The sequence below is a fragment of the Lipophrys pholis genome, assembly GCF_963383615.2.
Source record: "Lipophrys pholis genome assembly, chromosome: 8".
In the NCBI taxonomy this organism is placed as follows: domain Eukaryota; kingdom Metazoa; phylum Chordata; class Actinopteri; order Blenniiformes; family Blenniidae; genus Lipophrys; species Lipophrys pholis.
Window position 1 is genome coordinate 9,392,491 of NC_137630.1, and position 20,460 is coordinate 9,412,950.

Here is a 20,460-nt window from a genome sequence, read left to right on the forward strand (position 1 = left end):
AGCACCATATGCCACTGGGCACGGTTCAAAGAGACGACGGCATCAATGTGAGGCGACACCAGCAGCCGCTTCAACACAAACCCGCAGAACAACGGCCCTCAACCCTGAATATGAGCTTTCATAGGATAATAAAAACACAGCTGAAAGCTTTCAGAGCAGGAGGGAAGGTGACTTTAAATAGCTTTATATTCTGTGATTAAGTTCATGAGATACAAAAGGCTCTATAGACGCAGTTGTTCTTTCAAGTAAATCTTTTTCATATAACTTAATATATTTCAAAGATGTGGAAGATCTGAAGATTTCCTGGTGTGTAGGTGACTGTAATTTCATATTCTGGATGATCTCATTTGCAAAGAGCTCTGAACTGTTGGAATCATTTATAATGCTGCACTCATGAGACCTTTTTTTCCCTGAGTGACTGCTCGGCTCGTCCCTTCTGGTCATTTAGTGGAAAAATTAGAGCTGGCTTCCATCGAATCTGATTATCTGACATGGATTTTCTCCGACCGCTGACACGTTACCGTACCTGTGCACTTGAGCAGAGCCAGGAGAAGCTGGTTCTTTCCATCTGCAGAAGAAAAACAAGATGGAGTGAGTGACTGCAGCCGACCACGCGGCCCAGGCGGTGTGCACAGCATGGTCCACTCACCATCCACGAATCTCTGCAGGCTCTCCACCAGGGTTTTGATGGAGGTGGGCAGGTTCCAAGGGTCTTCCTGGATGTTTTTGTGGATGATGTAACGGCAGCGCATGGTCCAGTCTTCTGTTTGCCGAAACTCTGTCCACAACCAATCAGGAATGTTTAATAGAGAAGGAAGACAGTAAATGCCATTTATACAACACCATTTATTGAAAAAAAAAAAAAAAATTAAATACAACAAAGCCTTATCTACGTATAAGTCTGTGGAAGTGAACTAGTCAAAGCATTTTAAAGAAAGAGGCAGGGCAGGCCAAAGTCTGGGAGCGACTGACTGAAGTTTAAAACACTGAAACTGGAAAAACTCATTTGAGTTTATATTTTAATCTCAAATGGATTAATTGAATTAAATTCATAGCATGGTAACCAATCAATGAAAAGTTTAACATTTCTTTGTGTTTTTGTGCAAAAATCTGAAGCACTTTCACTTTGTTGAAGTGAAATACAACCTGAAGACATTTTCTTTAGAGCAACAATGGGAGGGGGAAAAAAAAAGCGTGTTGCTTCTCAAGCTACATTTTGCAGCCTTCACCAAGCATGTTTTCACAAACTCACCCTCACAGTTTGAATTTGACACTAAACTAATTCTGCAAGAAAACAAATAGCTTCCATTGCAACATTTTGCTGCAATCTGCAGTTCAGTTCTGAGTCTCACTGTTGGGACAGATCGCCACCATATTTTAGACTCTGCAATATCGTCAAACGGACTAGAGCTGATGGTGCTGGTCTGTAATTTAAATGTTAGTATGTCTGGAAAGGAACCGATGAAGCAATAATGAGAACTAATGACGGCCGAGATTAACTCTGGAGGGCTGAATTTGGTATTTAAACAAATTAAAAAGTCATTACAGAAGTTTAAATGGAAAACTAATAGCATCAGTGACCTTCTGTAATTCAACTTTTCACACCAGAGCTCTTAGTTCTCCACCTAAGCCTGCCTCTACCAATTTTCAAAGCAGCTAACACACGGTCGCAGAAACAAACACACACCTGGCTGGCTGTGGTCCGAGTAAAAGTGCTTGGTCTCCTCGCATGCCTTGCTCATGACCGATCCTTTGAGGAGGTTGTTGATCGAGTCGACCTGTGTTCACACACACACACACAACAGCATAAACACATTCAGATGTTTTCTAAGCACAACACATTTTGTTGCTTTACTCTTATAAAATATCCAGTTTCCTTCTTTGTCACTCAAACCAACACACACGCTCACACACATTCAAACACACACACACACGTCTAGGACAGCTTCTGGCAGAAGGGGGTTTCAGCTGTCTCTACAACAAGGCTTGTGTTTGCTGCCCCCCTCCGCTGCTGTTTACATGTGGACAGACCCGTGGAAGCCAGAGTGGGAGCACCCCACAAGGAGTCGGGGGACATCAAATGCTGGCGAAAAGGAGACGATAAGATCAAAGTGTGCCTCGGTAAAAGGTTGCATGTGAGCGAAAAGAAGATTGAAAGAAGAAGAGGGGAAGAGGGAGAAAAAGAAAGGAGGTCGAGAGAAAGATGAGAGAGAAAAAGCTGATTCCTGACCAGGGGACAGAGAGCTGCATGAGGTAACTCGGCCCAGATGTGGACTGATTATTATCATGATGATCTCTTCCAAATGGTTGATGCCGACGTGTGTGGAGCTTGTTTCTCCATCTTTCCGTTTCACATTTACTGGCTGAGTTTAAAGGGGGCCTTTTGTGCTCATTTTCAGGATTTATTAAATGAGTGAATATAACTTGTATACTTTAATGGAGCCCCTTACTTCAACGTCTCTTTGAAACAAACTCTTGGTTTAGGTCTCTTTAAATTACCTCGACCTGAAAACAATACATTTCCTCTATTAAGGCTTCATTTTCAGATTAGTTTGCGGTCGATAAACACCAGCCTGGTGTGATATTCTGACTGTGCCAGAAGCAGGTCAATGTGCTTGAAAACTTATGACTAAGCCATGACTTCTAAGCTTGTCTTCCTACTCAGACTAGTCAATGTGCAGTTACTATCAACATTTTATAAGAACAACCAAACATCAAATTACTTCAAAAGCCAGAACGACAAACACTGAATTAGCCGTAACGTCACCTGGTTGAAAAGGTGCTCGAGGCAGCCGTGCAGTTTGTCCTGCTTGTCAGAGGGAATCCTCATGTCACACGGCAGCTCATCTCCTGGCAGCCGGAAAAACAATCACACAAAACAATGAGAAAAAACAAGGGGGGGGGGGGTCACATAAATCAACATTAGTGTCAATTTTCATTAGAGCATCTACAGCCATTAACATAAATTCTGATCAATACTGATAAGAATGGATGAATGCTCAGAGCAGCTTAGTGCTACTGAAATAAATTTGCAATAAAATTAACAGGAAACGTGTGGCTGTGGGTTTCTGAAATGTTATTTCTTTAATTAAGTGATTGTAGTCATCTTAATGAAGTATGTCAGGTGTGCCCCGTTCAAACAAAATTTCAAGTGAAAGTGTATCATTTTTGGATTTTTGTTTCAGAAAAGTTTTGCGTTTACACAGCAACATTTTGAAAACGATGTAGTAGTCAGCATGCCAGGTCACGGGTTTACACTGTGGTTGAAATACGATGAGGGATGGAGAATATGGACTGGGAGTCGTTACACGCTGGAGGCCGACATTATTGTTATTGTCCATCGACTCACTCGTGCAGCAGAACTATTTACTACAGCCACGATGTGCATGCACAGTAGCAGCGTTTGCATGGAAATGTTTGCAAAAAGTTGAGCTTTCATTGACTCCGAGCACCAAAACACAATTAAAGTTTAACGTTTTCAATGAAAAACATTGTTTTAACGGGGCTTTAAATGCACATTTACTGCTGTTCAAACCGCTGCTGAACACAGTCAGACCCCGTACTAACCCTGGAAGGTAGACAGGTGGGCAAACCCTGCTCACCATGCCGAATAAACACGTTGACATTAACCGGCTGTGAGGATATGAGGATTAGTGTGTTACCAGGTCAATGGGAAAACACTCAAACCATGCATTACCTGATCCCATCTCGTCACTCCCCAGGTAGGAGCTGTTGCTTCGCACGCTGGTATAGGAAAGGACGGAATCTCTGTTGCTGTTGCATTCACTGTGAAAGACACACAACAGCTGTGAAACTGCATCTAGAAGCAAAGGGTTCATTCAGTTTTTGCACCGCATAGATAATTTCCAAGGCAGCATCGTCTAATTAGGCTGCCAAATAATCCATCAGATTGTGCATGCCGTCTCTGAGTTACGTGAGGCCAAATGTAATTAAATGCTTCTCATAACAAGAACGGCTGCTGCTTTGCACAGTGGAGCATTCAGTAAACTTCAGTTGTATTAGATTCTCAAATATTTGACTGATAATGCGAGTGCACAAACACTCTTTTGATGTATTCCAATGGTGCTGCTGTGTGTGCAAACAACTCCAAATCTGTGCAAAATGACTTGGTCTGGTATTTATAGTCATACATCTACGTGATTCAACATGATCACCGGGAGCATGTGGAAAATTTATGTGGCTCAAATTATACATGGCTTGAAATGTGCATCCTTGCAATTCCCTCGGAGACTGCCCTGTATGATTCAACGGCTGAATTAGCATGACAAATGTCCTATGAGTTACTACGGGCGAGAAAATAACCATACTGGCTTTGTTTCCTTTTACTATTATCAGGTCTGGCCGGATGACAAAGTGAAGGAGTCCTGGTGGTCACCTGCTGGGTTATCCTGTGGCATTATATATGTGCGTGTGCGTACGCTGGTGCAAGGTAAGGAGAGAATTAACATAATTTGGTTCAGATTCCCAGCTGAATTTTACACACACACAAACACACATATATACAGGAATGTACCAACAAAACATAGCTGATATGCAGCAGAATAAACAAACTTCCACTGTCACCTACATTCCACACATCTGCTTCTCCAATGGCGTCATTTCAATTACTCACTGAAATCACACACAGACTTACAGTGCTGTCTTTGTTTTGCCTTCCTATTCCCATAATGGATTTCATCTAATATAACACCAGCCTTTAAAATTGAGTGTTGCTTGACTCTGACTCTTAACCTTTATGGATATATATATATTTAAAAAAAACCACACACACTTCTACCCTCCAAAAACATATAATAAACGAGTGTAGGACCCTGCATTTTGGGCCCCACAAGTGAAGTGTGCTCCCTGTCTGCAGCCCCCGCAAAGACGGACGCACGCACGCACGCACACACGCACACGCACACACTTCCAAATCTATCTTCACACACCTTCTGCCAAAGGTGAGAGCACCACTGGGATAATTATCTTGCTTGTAGTGGTGGATATGGCTTTGACTGCACGCACACACAGCAGCACAAGGTAACACATTGAGGTGTGAATTCATTCAGAAATACAACATGTACAAGTTGAGATATAAAGAAACTCATTAACAGCTTCTTGTGATTTTACAGAATATGCACATAGCCACAATTTTCTGTCCATATTCTGTTGTCATGATTATAGTTTTCAAACTGGAAAAAGCGTGTGTGTGTGTGTGTGTATAGGGCAGCCTCTCTTGTCCTGGATTCTCAGAGTCTCTCCTCCACCACTGACCTCTGCTGCGGTCTGTCACCACCCGGGGCTTTAATGTCGGACTCTTTCAGCAGTACAAAGGAGAGGGAGCACATTTCATCACCGCGAGAATTTTACAAGTGGGACGATTCATCTGCATTCACAGAGCAACCTCATACTGCTACCTTGAAAGGAGTACTTTTTATTTTTTTGTCCCAACAGGCTTCAAAAGCAGGAGTAAACAACTCAGTGTGCGTGTGTGGATGCGTGGGTGTGTGTGTGTGTGCGTGTGGATGCGTGTGTGTGTGTGTGTGTGTGTGTCCCACACATTGAGCAGGCTACATTTTCCTGGACATTTTATTGTGATGAGGTAGTCGTATTTCACGTGGCGTGGCCGGGGCTCTAATGACAGAGTGGGTAAGGAGGCCGCGCCCCAAACATTTGGCTGTATTATACACCAGCCCACCGCACCAACAACCAATAACTGCATCTTAGTGGGTGGTGGAGGGTGGAGCCCAGTGGAGCGCTGCCCAGTGAACCATACACACACACACACACACACACACACACACACACACACACACACACACACACACACACACACACACACACACACACACACACACACACACACACACACACACACACACACACACACACACACACACACACACACACAGAACATCTAAATGAACTCACAACAAGCAAATGACATAACCAGATCTGACTGAAACATTTTGAAGTCATTTTTAGCCGTCGATTTGAGTCTGAATGCCAAACATCTGGAATGAATTGTCATCTCTAAAAGGAGGGAAATGAGGAGCATTAAAGGTTTGTGGAGTAAAGGAAAATGATTTAAAAGCTGTTGTTATGTTTAATGGAGTCAACATGAAAATCCAGGTGTGTGATGACAGTGCAAGTCGCTGTCAATTAGTAATTGATTACATTACTATCTAAAGCAGATAGAAAGTAACATTGCGTCACGTTCAATTGTCTCTTGCACATCCTACTAACGTGCACATAGCTTTACTCTAGTGTTGTGGAACATTAGCTGAGCTGTCTGCAGAATTGTTGAAGTAATTTTATTTCAGTCTGTTTGACCTTATTGAGGTTTGACCAGTAAATAAATTGTCTAAAACTTTTTTAAGGCATTTTTCACCTTGTTTTCAGTAACTAAGCACAAGGCTAAATTATGAGTTCTATCAATCTCTATTCCTGAGATCTCAGGACTAGATGAGGTAGGCAAGTCTTTCACCAGTCACCTGTAGGAGTCTCTGTAGCTCATCGTGTCGTGACCCGAGTCCTCCTGGTCCTCCTCGTTCACCTTGAAGCACACCCTCTTAATTCCACCTTGCTCCACTTTGTCCTGGTCGCAGCCGTCCTCACAGGGGGCAAGAGGGGGGGGCTGACTGGGCTCGTAGACCGGAGGCTCCCCGCCCTCGCCCTGGAGCTGCGTGGGCTCGGTGATCGATGACAACAAGCTGGAGGGGAAACAAAACACGACAAACATTTGATTTGAAATCGTGACAAAATGTGCATCAGGTGGATTAGGTCAGGTAGGGTCACATTAGAAAAAAAAACAAAAAACTGCAGTGATTTTGTGGATATCGTGAATGTAGTTTTTGTATAATTGAAATAGTATTTATAATAAAATCCACTTGGTGAATACATCCACACAGTCCAACATACACATGTATTCATCTGCTCTGTCACACCCTTTCCTCAGGACAGACACACAATATGTGTCTCTTTCTCCTGATGTTATCCTGGCCTCACTCCCTGTTCCTGTACTGGGTTCGACCCATAAATATTTTGGGCCTGAAGAATGTTCCTTTTGTAAATCCTCCGCTTTAAACAAGGCAGAGGGCAGAAGGACAAAGAGAGGCTGACGAAACAGGCTGCTGTGGCGGGGGGAGAGCAGCTTCTGACTTGACTTCTTACGCAAAGATCTCTAAATGTCAAAGAGAATGCCACGAAAACAGTCGACTCGCATATAAACAGCAGCAGAACGATGAAGCAAACACTTTTCATTTGTGAAATTAGAAACAAATTGTGGGTATATGTCAAACAGGCACAAAGGCATATTCCTGAAAAGGTGCAACACAAATACAAAAATTAAGTAATGCTCACTTTAATTAAGAATTAAAGTGCAAAGTTTGCAGATTACTTTATTTAGTTTCCATTCTTCTCATTTTGAATATATGTGCTGAGAGTGAATTGGACGATGGCAAAATTCCTCTTTTAAAGTTGGGACAGAGGCAAGAAACCCAAAAAAGTTGTGCAAAGCTTTAAATAAAACCTCTCACCACTGTTAAGATTTGGTGTAATTGCTAACAGAACAGTAACATGGTATAAAAAGAGGTCGCAGACAGGATGAGGTCATTTATCAAATTTAGCACTCCGGTAAGTGAAGAGTTTTCTCAATCTAAAGTTCTAGAGAAGTGAGAGGTTTAATCATCAACAGTTTATAATACCAATAAATGTTTCAGAGGCTCAAGAAGATCTCTGTGTTGACATTCTTAGCCACGGAACATTTTTGAAAAGTTGTTTTGAAACATTCTTGATTTTACGATGGATATAAATTTGAAATAAATCATGCAGCCCCGTGAAGCCACAGTATCGAATTTACTTAAAAAGTGATTGCTGGCAAAAAAAAAAAAAAGTTTTGATTTGTAAATCTCATCTTAAATCTGTATGTTGCCTTTGTTCTAATCTCAGTTAACTCTGTAAAACTCTGAATTGTGTCTTGTCAATACATCAATCTTAGCCTCTCTCCATCAAAGAGTCCTGCCTTTTGTCGGTTCTCCATTGGAAAAAAGAATCTGTTCTTAATACTTGACCTGGTTAATTAAAAGTGAAACTCAACTTCTTTGCTATTTAGAAAAGTAACAACAGGTAGGACCTGTTTACTCAACAAAGTTTACAAGTGAAAATGGAAAACTTCCATTGCGTTTTGCGTGTCCATTTACACGACAACAATGCTCAAAACCACTGAAAACACAAATTTTTGTGAACATCTCCAAATTTTGGAAAACTGAACTATTTGAAAACGCTCTACGACTACGTGTAGATGGCGGAAACGCTGCTACTGCGCATACGCACCACCGCCGCAGTGAATATTTCTTCTGCAAATGTTCAAGTAGATGGACAATCAGAATAATGGCAGAGTGTCATGACTTCCAGTCCATATTCTCCTGGGACTCTTTGGTGTCTGGCTATATGAATGTCCGTGTACTCGCCATTGTTAACATTTTTAGCGTATTGTTGTCTGCTTCCATGTGTGTGTTTGGTTTCATTACAAAAACAAACAACAGCACCCACTAGTGACCCTACAGGAGAATTAAATTGTTTTCAACGAGAATCTTTTCTGAAACGAAAATGGAAAAATTATGCATTTTTCCTTGAAACGTGGTGTTAGCGGAGCCTCACAATGAGGATCAGCATTCTATAGGATATATGTACCACTTACACGTCGATTTGAGCGACATACTGCCTCATTTCCCTCACGGCAACATCCAGACGGCTGTACAAGTAAATGTAGGCGTCTTGCGTTTCTGTGTCTTCCTGTTTGAGCAGGAAACTCAGCCCTCCCTCCCCGTGGCCGCTCCGCCGACCGTTCATCACGCCGTCGCTTCCATCCACGGACACATCGCCACTGCCATCGGCCTCGTCGCCTTCCAGGCCCGAGCAGCTCCAGGTCGGAGCCCCCATGCTGGTCATGCAATGCTGAGTGTGGGACATGGGGTTCAGTTGTGCTGCAGGAGAACAGAGGAAAGGATGAAGAACATGCCGGTGGTGGCTGAATGGAAAAGACTTCTCCATGACAACTATATAAAACACAGATGTTAAAAAGCTTTGTAGCAATGCTCTTGTCTGTTCTCTATTTGGTTTTGATTAAAACAACTTCTTCAAGGGCACTTAAGAAGCTGATATGCAAAGATCAGGATGCAAAACTCTTTTTCTAGGTTAACTTCCAACCAAAGCTACAATAACTGACTGTGAAGTAAACTGGTGTGATGAATCCACAGTGAGCAAACCCTGACATCAAATACAGAAGCCCCATTTCATTGTGCATTGCAGGAATGTTATTACTGCCTCAGGTAAAAAAAAACAAAAAAAAACAAGTCTTGTCTTTTACTGTCCAGCCATAGAAGAGTCATATCTAGGATTGTAATCTGGTTGAGCAGGCAGAACGATCAACATCTCTGCCCGACAAGTGTGAGGCAGATGTCTGACTGGCAGCTGGATTTGAGACGAAAGATGAGGACTAGGCTTCTTGGAACAACGCAGGCTGTGCTCAGTGTCGGCTGTCTAGACAGCTGTAATGCATTTACATATTTTCTGAGAGTAGGGGGAGTTCAGCGGTTAACCCTTAATTAATGGCAGGCTCTGTCACTATAAAGCCGAGCCATGCAAATAGATGAGAGGATTCTTCACTGATGTTGTCTGTGAAGAAAGAATCTCTCAACCTTTCGAGCTCCTCTTGAATCGGTGCTTTCTTTCTGTTCTTCACAGTGCGTTTCAACTCAGTTTCCCACTCTTTCCCCCTCCTCATCGACCTCAGCAGCAAACTGAATGGCACACATTCCCAAGTTGCCTTCAGGCACCATCTTTTGCTGACATCATTCATTCACTCCTCGTGTCAAAAGCCAGGGCTTAGCCCGGGGCTAATGGAGTCTTAATGGCAAACCACTCATCTAATTTACTGTGGGAACCCTGGCTGAGACGGTATGGCTACTGTGGGATGCTGGGTCTGGTGTTTCCCATCACGGTGCTGGGGGATTTAGATAGTCATAGAGGGTAATTAGTCAAAATGATCACTAAGCTAGTGTTAAGTGGGTTAAGCTATATTATCATAAAAAGGATAGAGCTCGGAGCAGCTTAGCTCAAGCAGCGAGCGTGCGATCGTGATGAAGTTTCTCCTACCACCTCGGATGAAGGTTTGTGGTTCGCCCTCACCTTGATCGGCGTCCAGGCCGAAGAGAGAGTTTTTGCGACCAAAGCGAATGCTGAAGGCCCTGCCGGCGGAGGTAGTGCTTTTAGGATAGGAGACCTGCATCAAGTTGATGTGACAGTTGGTGGGAACAAAGTCCATGCAGCCCAGAGGGTGAGGTCGAACGCCGGCCTGTCTGAAGGACGGCCACACCTTGCTTCTGAGTTCCAGGGCAAACTGCGTAAAAACAAAGAAGAATACAGGTGACCCACGATTTGTCATTTCTGTCACATATAATATAAAGCATTACAACTTTGGGATAAACATGAATAGCCAGTGTGTTGTTTGGAAACTGCCAAATAAGATAGTTCAAGATGAAAATAGATGGAGTTGAAATCGAAACAGTTCCTTTAATTTAATTTCTGGGTGTATTCATAGCTGGCAGAATAACCAGGAATTCTTTTATCAAACATAAACAAACAAACTGATCAGAAAGCACTGCAGTGATAAATGAGGCAAATAAAGTTTTGGACATTAAATTAACTCCACGTTTCATACTGTCCCCTTTTCTTATCGTACTTTAACTGCTGTGTAACAACTACGACTTTCACTTAATTCATTCACCATCTTTCAAAATCAAGCAATAAAAATCATTCATAATGTTGGAAGCATACGACCAGATTATTTAAAAGTACAAACTATTCACATTTAAAGACATGGTGAAGTTGTTTTTTTTGCAGCTCAGATAAAGCATGAAGCTAAAGAAAATCCATGATCAGAAACTGCAGAAATTCTTCATTCCTCAGGACAGAGGGGCAAAGTTTAACTTTAAAAGTGACAATTCATACATTCCACAAATGTTTTGTGTGTCTATTTGTGGGGTAAGACTGTGGAACCGTTTTAATGTGGAGCTTTTCAGATTTTCACTGGTTACAGGGAGGAGTGTGAGGAGTTCACTGCCCACTGTTTTGTTTGTACATTTTGTCTTACTTTATGTATAAATGACTGTTAATGCAGTAGATATAAGTGTAATAAGTGACAGCAAAGAATGATTACATCTAATTAGAAGTGAGTTGTTCTCAATTCTTTTTGGATAGGCACACGTTTTTGATTAGGATGCCCCCTGGACGCCTCCCATCAGAGGTTTACGAGGCACGTTTGACTGAGAGGCGACCCCTAGGTCAGTCCAGGACTCTCTGGAGAGGCTATATCTGGTTTGGTCTGGGAGCAGCTTGCTGGAAGGAGATGCCAGAAACGAGGGTGGATGGATTAATATTGTTTCTTTACTATTATTTTTTTCGACAATTTTTTTTACCATTATTACTATTATCATTGTACGCAGCTTCAGCCTGACTGAGCGCAGACTGAATGCTTCTATGTATGACCACTCCTAACATTAGATTTGCTATCATATTGAAGTTTCAGAGCACATTTCCTGTTGAGAAAGTAAAAGTGCCTTTCAGTACCTGGTCGTAGCTGCTGATCCGCCTTCTGATACTCTCCAGCTTGGTGTCGCAGATTTGTCTGAACTCAAACTGTGGCATGGTAACTACTCGGTCGCTCTGGGAGATGAGCTGGCTGCAGTTACGAACAAAAAGGCTGTCATCGCTAGAAAATGCCTGCAGGATCTGTAGAGGCAAGAAACATGGGGAAGGATGCATCACTACAACATCTGATCCGATTTAAGCCGATTTTGATCAGAAGTAAAATAAAAAAATTTTTGCAAAAGCAACATAATACAACTGCTGTCAAGCTTTGCAGTACAACATGTGTCACCAGCAGGAAGACGAAAAAGCCTTTTGTCTCTTTGTCAAAATATTACAACCTGATCAAATATCAGAATCTTGATGATACACGCGACAGATGATCTTTTGAAAGACATTTTAGTAACAAATGATCTTCAAATGAAAGGTTTTGATACTCGCAGAAATATTAGACTCAAACCCCGAAGGTGTAATTTCTCCTCAGTATCACATTTCAAACTTAAAATTTCAAAGGAATGAAAGTAAAATTACGAATAGTTTGTAAACAAACAGAAAAGCTTTAGCTTACCTTAGCAGTGAGACTGAAGCAGCCTTTGGGCCCAACAATCTTCTCCAGTACGTGGCTCTTGATGCCCGCAGTGCTCACGTATTCATAAACCACGCCGTGCTCCAGGTGGACATTATCGACCGTCAGACTGACTAGAGGCAGGTCATCAGCGAGGGAGAGTCGGGCCAGCCTGAGATCTGCGGATCACAATTTTTCGCAAATTTCCAATTACACAGCAGACATTCACAAGTTGAAAGGGGATATAATCACTTTTTTTTTTTCTTTTTAATAAATATTTCTGGCACATTGCCATGTGAGTTTTCTTAATCCCATGCTCGAAGGTTTACAGAAGCAACTGCAACCATTAGCTCCAATCAAAGCACATGCTGGGCATAGCAGAAGCTCTCAATATAATGAGGCTGATGTTAAATTACAAGCACCCAATGTTGCACATTGGTGAGATTATGAATTAGAGGCTTTTCAGAAACTGAAAAAAGAGGGCCTGATAGAGGTATAAACTACAAAAGCTCTAAAAATGAAAAAGATTTCAGTTCAATATGAGATGATTACATGTTTTCTTGAACTGTTAATTGTGGACTCCTATCACTCCTATCACAAAAACATGCCTAAAAAGAACATCATAAATCCAGAATTATACACATAGAAACGCTTTCCTACATTTTTAAACGGTGGAAGCACGCCTTCAACATTCTTGGTGAAGTAAAGATCTAAAACTCATGTTCAACAATGGCTCCTCCCCCATTTCTTAGAGACTTACAACAACGCTATAAATCCCTTCACTACTGACACATGCAAAAGCATACGTTATGCTGCACATCTGTGAAGTGTGTGTATCCTGCCAGCAGTGCAGGGAGAAAATGGGCCAGAGTGTATTTACAGTGCGATGAACGTTCTTAGAAGATGTCCTGCAGCTTTAATGTGCAACTTCCGTACAGGATTCAGTCTATACTAGTAAAGTGATGATCACTGAAGTCACTTTTTTCATTGACATTGTCAGAGGAGAGATCTAGCTTAGAGCAGAACTGTTTGATGAGATGTTTTTTGAACAGACCGTTTGTTTACCTTCCAGCCAGCAAAAAATCTGAAATCACACAAAGCAGCGAGTGCACACAAAAAAAAAAAGGGGGGGGGGGGGGGGGGGGGTCTCCCAAATGACACTTTTCTGACCATTCAAATTTCATAAATAGGCAAATTGCAATGGACGTTTCTCTGGAAAAATCAAAAAATTAACTTCTCAGATGGCCCTACCAAACCAGAAACATGAATGTGAGTGAAACCAGAGAGTTTGGTGTCACCTGTTCCATTGGTGCCGTTCTCCTCCTCATGGTCGGAGCCGTTCTCCAGTGGATAAGGCCTGAAGGAGTTCTCCTCTTTCTCGTCTGCAGCCCGCTCTTTCTGCAGCTCGGCCACGTCCTCAAACGCCCGATACACCCAGTGACACTGCAAGAAACACATTCAGGCTCAAACCTCATACTGACTGAAGATTATGTGACGTTTTAATGTGATATTAGAGGCTCAGAGCATCGATATCCCTGGTTAATGCACTAAGTTACTCTTCTAACCACCGTGGGAGAGCAGGCACTTTACACCTGACAAAGAAACCGAGACTTACTGGACCTAATCAGCCTCGACACCGTGGTCAGCCACATTTACAACGTCCCGGGTTAATTTATCCTGCTGTTAAATGAACCAGCAAACATTTACTGGAAGCAGTCCAGGAGTGAGGCTGCTCAGCAGAGCCGAGAAATGAGCGAGGAGGGTGGTCAGTAGAGAAGACCAGGCTAAATAAAACAAGCCCGAGACTGTTCGGAGGACACTCTGCCTGGCGCCTTGTGAAATACTACCTGGAGGCATGAATTGTTGCTGAGCGAATGTCAAAGCAACCATTTTTGACGCTGGGCATGTGGTATTGAGTATAAGTAGCAGTTGTGGCTCCTTAGAAAGGCCGCATGCAAAGCAGAAAAAAAATCCAAATCTCACTTTAAGTAGCTTTCAACAACAAAGTGACGACAGGTTATGCATACAGGAGATCACTGAACAACTGGCTGTTGGAGCAAAGAATGCAGATGAAATGAAAGAACTGTTTGGGGGTGGGTTTCTCTTTCCTCTCCAGCACTTACTATGCTAATTCTGCTTTATGTACCATCTCAGGAATGTCTCTGTGATTCTTTGGACCGTCAAACAGGGATTTAGTGAACTATCTCGCTTTGCTGCAGCGACCTGATGAGTTAACTGAAGCTGCTGCTCATGCAGGGGAGGGTTGCTTTGATTGTAATATCAATGAAGCCCTCCTAGGGTTTCCTAGCAGGGATTCCCGTGGATAAGGAAAGTCAAAGTAATGCATTTCATAACGTGCACCTACAATTTGGTTGTACCTAAGCGTACAATGACTACAAAGTGTTCCATTAGTTTTTTACTGTAAGCTGTGTCGTGACATGGTTCTCACCGCTTCTGGAGGCTCCTGGTGAGTGTGCTGAGCACTGAAGTGCTCCAGGACCTCCTGGAAGTCACTGTGGTTCATGTTGTTGCCGTTGACCTTCAGGATAACTTGACCGGGCTGAAGTCCCGCCCCCGCCGCCTCCCAGCCTGTGGCAGCAGGATCACAGGGGAGCATGAACACAATGCAATGGGCTATTATGAAAACACAAAGTTTGATGAAAAGAAACAAATTCCCCAAAATGCTTGAATTACAGCAAATGAATTGAATCCTAGTGTTTTGGATTTTATGTCTTTAAACAATCTTGATAATTTTCTTTATTCAGGAAAATAGCAAATTGTTTGGTTTGATGTCTCAACACGCTGCCTGCAGCTTCTAGTGGCTTTACAGCCTGGAAATCCAATCAACACCTTCACCCCCCCTTCATCCTAAAAATACCATCCGAGGCATCACTTCCACCCAGGGGTGCCAGCAATTACCTAACTGAGGGGCGACTTGACCCCTGCACAGGGGGAGACTGATTCAAGATCAGGAAGAAAAAAAAAAGCAAATATAAACCTAACCGTTCACACTGTTTTCTAAGAATAACTGAGAAAATTCAAGTGAGGAGTAAAACAGAGAAGGAGAGGACGTGAGGAGAAGGGAAGGAGAGAAAGAAAAAGCAGGGGATCGCATTTCTCGGTTGCACCACTGGGTGAACCCTCCCCTCACTGTTTCTGTGTCCTGTCCATGTCCTGTCTGGATTACACATTTGGATTCAACCAATTTTAAACATAAAGCCCTCATTTTTCTATTTCTAGAGTTGCAAACGTCTGGTTGGATGGGGAGAACGGAAGGAACGAGGAGGGAGAAAATAAGTGTTTTTCAGTCATCTATTAATACAATGAAAGTGTTTTAGAAGTTGAGTTTGGTCTCTTTGGTCAAATGAATCCCAAGTGCAGCTTGTCTGGCTGACAGGTGGCCATAAAAACCTAATAGAGACTGACTAAACGCAGAATGTAACAGGTGGTTAGAGGCTCCGGTTACCTCATCTTTTTCCCCAAATTCACTCAGAATTTTTTGTCTTTCTGGCAATGTAAACACCCTGGACACATTTACCAGCACACATGCAGCAATAATCCTGCAAATACATTCAAACATATCTGGCGTTGAGTGAAATATGAGACACTTGTAACTAAATTAGAGCACCTCCCATGGTGCTGTAAACTTTCAAAACGTTTAGTTTGCTTTACTGTGACTGTTGACACTGAAAACACATGGCTATGTACTCCTTAGTATTATCTATCCTGTTGCCTTATATGATTAGGACAGCCACACAGTGAGAATATCCCTGGTTCCATTGCTGGCTTTGGGGCCTTTCTATGCAATTTAAAAAAAAAAAAATATCGAAAAAACCTGGTGAAACACAATTGTCTTGAAGTGTGGCTAAATTAGTTACAAGAAAGGATGAACATCATTAAGTTATTCATTATTAAACTTGGGGCAGAATGCTTTCATTTTGCTTCTAATGTCTCTCGACAGCTGAAGGCATAATAATGTGTAAAATAATCAACAGCCCACAACAGGATGTAAACCAGGGATGTCAAACATAAGGCCCGTGGGAAGTTTTTGAATTTTTTAAAACATGCATCATGCAACAGCTGTAGGAGAAGATTTTAGGACATTTCACTGTATTTTGAATCAGAGGGTTTCATTAGAATGGGCATCAGGTTGATATTATAGTAATCTTCGAGAATAATTGTTTGGTTTAAAAAAAATATATAGACATTTTCTTCATGTGTGCTCTGCGCCAAAACTAAGAAAATCTTCACCGTAAATCTATTTCTCTGATCTGGCCCAATGAAGATGAAATTGCATTGTATGTATTCCACTAAAATGTTTTTGACACCCTTGATGTAAACATTGTGGTGATTGATACGGCCCGACAATCAAATTAAGTCCGTCACCCACCTTTCCTGACAGCGTGGACATGAGGAGGCGCACAGCCGCACAGTCGGAAAGAGAGGCTGTCCGGGTTGTCAGGGATCTTCACAATCCTGAGAGGGAACAACCAATCAGACGAGTGTGTGTTAATTCAGTCTGTGTGTGTGTGTTTGTGTTTGTTTGTGTGTGTGTGTGTGTGTGTGTGTGCTCTCTCACTCTTTGGCCTTTGTGGCGACCAGCAGCCGCAGCGAGCGCCGCATGCAGAAGGCCTGGCTGATCATGGTTTCCACCTCGGAGAACGCCCTGAGAAACAGCAGGTCCTCGTTGATGGTGTAGATCTTCCTGCCCACCTGCAGTCCGGCCATCTGCGCAGACAGACGGACAGATGGGAGACAGAACGCTGTTATTATTTATAGTGGGCTGCTGCTTTCATATCCCTCAAAACCTGCCTTTTGTTAGAGTGTCAGGTGGAGACCACATTCGCTTCACACATGGAAAAAAGTGGGGAAGAGACAGGAGGAATGCAATGAAGTAGAACTGCCTTTCTTTTTTTTTTTTTCTTATTTACACAGCCTTCTTTAATTTTGTTGTCTTTAACACTTCTAAACAGGTTTGCAAAGGTTGGTAATTCATGAGTTTTTTGCTTTTTTTTAGCTGATTATATATATAAACATTGAAAAATGATATAGCTTGTATTGGAAAACCACGTCATGACGTAATATAACTACAAAAAAGTACAACACTATTAAATGCTATAGTTGCAGATGCTTCCAGAGTAAAAAGTGCAAAGTCATTACAGTGACGCACGCAGGACAGACTGAGCAGAGTCAGAGCACGCCCTTAATTACGAAAAGAGTTTGGAGTTTCCAGCTCAAAGAAGAAGAATCACTTTTATACTGTGAGTGCTTTTCAAAGTCTGATGATTTTGAATGAGGATTTCTGAGTATCTTCACGTCTACTTAAGTGAAAAATGTGTGGACTTATTGTCACATCTCGACTTAAACTGTGAGCTGCATTTGGCCCTGATAAGGTGTGATTCATGTTTTCACTTGACAAGTGCACATTACCCATATTGTTCAGTAAATTGTGCCTTCAAGGAGCACAGTAGAGACAAACACCAGCGAGAAAATCAGAGTGTGCCGTTCAAAATGTTCACGGCCTGTTCGGTCTTGTCATGAAGTTTCCAGCAAATAGAGGTTTTATGGAAAGAGAGCATATCCAGATTGGCTGTGAGATATGATTAAGCTGCATGATATTTACCCCAAAGGCTCCTTTATGCTGCAGTTTGGATTTGCTACCAATTCCATATTAGGGCTTACTTTCAATTTTCACACTTTCACGACTGCAAATAGAGATATTGTGCACTTTATCTACATTATTCTGTCGGCGTGACCAGAGGGGGTTTAGGGTGCTTGAACAAGCTGTTTTACTTCAGTATAACATGATTCATAGTCACAAACAACTTGAAATACAACAAAGTTTCAAGCATCTTTTAGGAGTCCCTTAAAAAAAAAAAAAAAGAAGGCAGGCACACCACATCCCAGGCTGTTGCATGTCATTAAAGGCAGTCATCTTTTACATCTTCAGTCACGTTGGGAGAATAATGCGGCCTCTGTGTGCCCGCTGTGTGAGTCCAGTGTCCTGGACACAGATCCGGTGGGGAGGTCTTGGCTGAGGCACCCCCACCCCCCCTTGACTGGATAACAGCCCAGGATGGATATAGGGACGACGGGGAGGAGCCATGGTGGTCTGAATGTGAAAGGGTGTATGCATGTGTGTGTGATTGGGCTGCTCGTGGATGCCGGTCTCCACGTGACTCTATATAATGGTATGATACAGTGAAAAAGGGGTCTCGGTGTGCAAGTGTGCGTCTCTCGGCCCTTTTTAGAGCCCCATGGGAATCAGCTGAGCTTCATTCACTGTGCTGGCACACAGGCTGTGTCACAACCAGCAATCCTGTTATTGTGGTGAGCGGAGGACACGGGGATGAATAACAGCAGTGAGAGAGGCAGAGACAGAGCGGAGAAGAAAAAGCACCGAGAGGGAGCGAGGGTTGACTGAGGAGAGGAGCATTGTGGGAAAGAAGTGCGCAGTGAGTGAAATAGCAGACACGATGAGGAAACTCGAACCACAGGGACATGAGAGAGAGCTGAGCGTAAAAAGAAACTGTGGGGATAAAAAAGCTTTTTTTTTCTATTTCTGGACTTGTGGAAAATGGAAAACTTCACAAACATGTCATTGTTTTTAGTCCTTAGTGTGCAAGTCAGTCTGTCTAAAAGTGAGTAATTTGTCTAAAATTATAGGGCAAATAAAGAAAACTGCCCCGTCCATATTGTAGCACAAGCAGTAAAATGTCACTGTCATCTGTCAGGAGCATAGTGTTTAACAAGAACCAGTAGAATCAGTATAAAAACAAGTATAAAATAAGCGTGCACATTTCATTTGGAATGATTTCCTGGGGCATTATCTGAATTTAAATTGCTCTGAATGAGGGATACTGTGTGTGCGCGTGTGTGTGTGTACGTTTTCTGTCGGGAGGTAATGTGAGTAAGCGTGTCGATGGCTCTGTGGCCAATCAGAGCAAAGTCCTCCGAATGGGAACAGAGTGCAGACTGACAGCAGCCGTCCAAACAGTGGACAGCCATTACCTACTGGAACTCACGCCCCGGGCAGGAAGAGGACACGAGGTGTGTGTGTGTGTGTGTGTGTGTGTGTGTGTGTGTGTGTGTGTGTGTGTGTGTGTGTGTGTGTGTGTGTGTGTGTGTGTGTGTGTGTGTGTGTGTGTGTGTGTGTGTGTGTGTGTGTGTGTGTGTGTGTGTGTGTGTGTGTGTGTGTGTGTGTGTGTGCTGACCATTACCTCAGCATGCGAGCCCCTGGTGACAGATTTCACCACAATGGCCTTGTTTTTCTCCTCAATCTCAAAGCCATAGTCCTCCTCCTCAGGGTGAATCTAGCAAAAACGACAATTTCACCTAATTACACCAACCTCACCAGTGTTAAACATCAACGACTTTCTGCTATAGATAAGACAGAGGCAGAATTATTGTACCCACACACTCCCCAGGTTAGTGTTGTTCAATGCAAGATTGTTCTGAGTAATCAGTTTGTATGGAGAGCTTGGTGATGACAAATTAATTCGATTCAGGTATGTTGAGGCAAGCAGGTGTACAAAACATGCAGGACAGTGCTTGTTTGGAGCAAGGTTGGCCACGGGCCTATAATCCGACGCTGCTTTGCAATGCTTTGAAATAAACTGCAATATGTGCAGCACTTAAATATACCATGGTGTGCACATGTAAATATCTTCACAGCCTGTACGTCTACTGTAGTTTGCACAGCCGTTAAATAAACTGTTTTACGCACAGCCTCTTTTCAGAACTCCTGTGCGCACTCTTGCCACGACAGCTTATTTATAATGGCATCATTGACCTGATTCTTCCAGAGGATTCACTGATATTTCATATTGAAAAATGCGACATATGGCACGCTGTCTGGGTGGCCTCACGCACAAACTGTCCCCACATAACCATCGTTTCATTCGCAATTTGTGAGTTTCATCGCGTGTCAGGTGTCCCGCGTCTGTTGTCCCATATTGTATTTCCCCTGCGGGCTGAAGCTTAGTTAAACGCTGTCATCACCAAACACATTAGCAGCTTCCATTAGTTAAGCTGCTGAGGCCATCTTCCTGCTGCACAGGCCTGATAAGATATGGGAATCTTTGATTTTCTATCAGAGGAGATGACTGGGGTAAATAAAGAGTTCCTGCACTTAGTTTTGATAATAGGCAAGAGGGAGGATTAGTTCTGCTAATCAAGGAGGAGAGAGGAAAAAAATAAACCTTTTCTACTTTTGTTGAAGGCCAGATAGCGTGCCAACTTCCCAC

General features: G+C 42.7%; 1 protein-coding gene across 1 annotated transcript in view; it reads right to left on the reverse strand.

Annotated features, from left to right (window-relative positions):
• prex1 (phosphatidylinositol-3,4,5-trisphosphate-dependent Rac exchange factor 1) overlaps positions 1–20,460 on the reverse strand; it is a 106,069-nt gene that overhangs the window by 11,475 nt on the left and 74,134 nt on the right. Inside the window, exons 17-31 of the mRNA XM_080469832.1 lie at positions 19,435–19,527; positions 16,794–16,942; positions 16,605–16,690; positions 14,664–14,803; positions 13,513–13,657; positions 12,218–12,393; positions 11,632–11,793; positions 10,192–10,402; positions 8,702–8,987; positions 6,495–6,713; positions 3,698–3,786; positions 2,768–2,850; positions 1,688–1,778; positions 650–778; positions 527–568 (exon numbers count right to left, since the gene is read on the reverse strand). Coding sequence (XP_080325958.1) covers positions 527–568; positions 650–778; positions 1,688–1,778; positions 2,768–2,850; positions 3,698–3,786; positions 6,495–6,713; positions 8,702–8,987; positions 10,192–10,402; positions 11,632–11,793; positions 12,218–12,393; positions 13,513–13,657; positions 14,664–14,803; positions 16,605–16,690; positions 16,794–16,942; positions 19,435–19,527 — 2,101 coding nt within the window. The remainder of the gene's footprint in view (positions 1–526; positions 569–649; positions 779–1,687; positions 1,779–2,767; positions 2,851–3,697; positions 3,787–6,494; positions 6,714–8,701; positions 8,988–10,191; positions 10,403–11,631; positions 11,794–12,217; positions 12,394–13,512; positions 13,658–14,663; positions 14,804–16,604; positions 16,691–16,793; positions 16,943–19,434; positions 19,528–20,460) is intronic.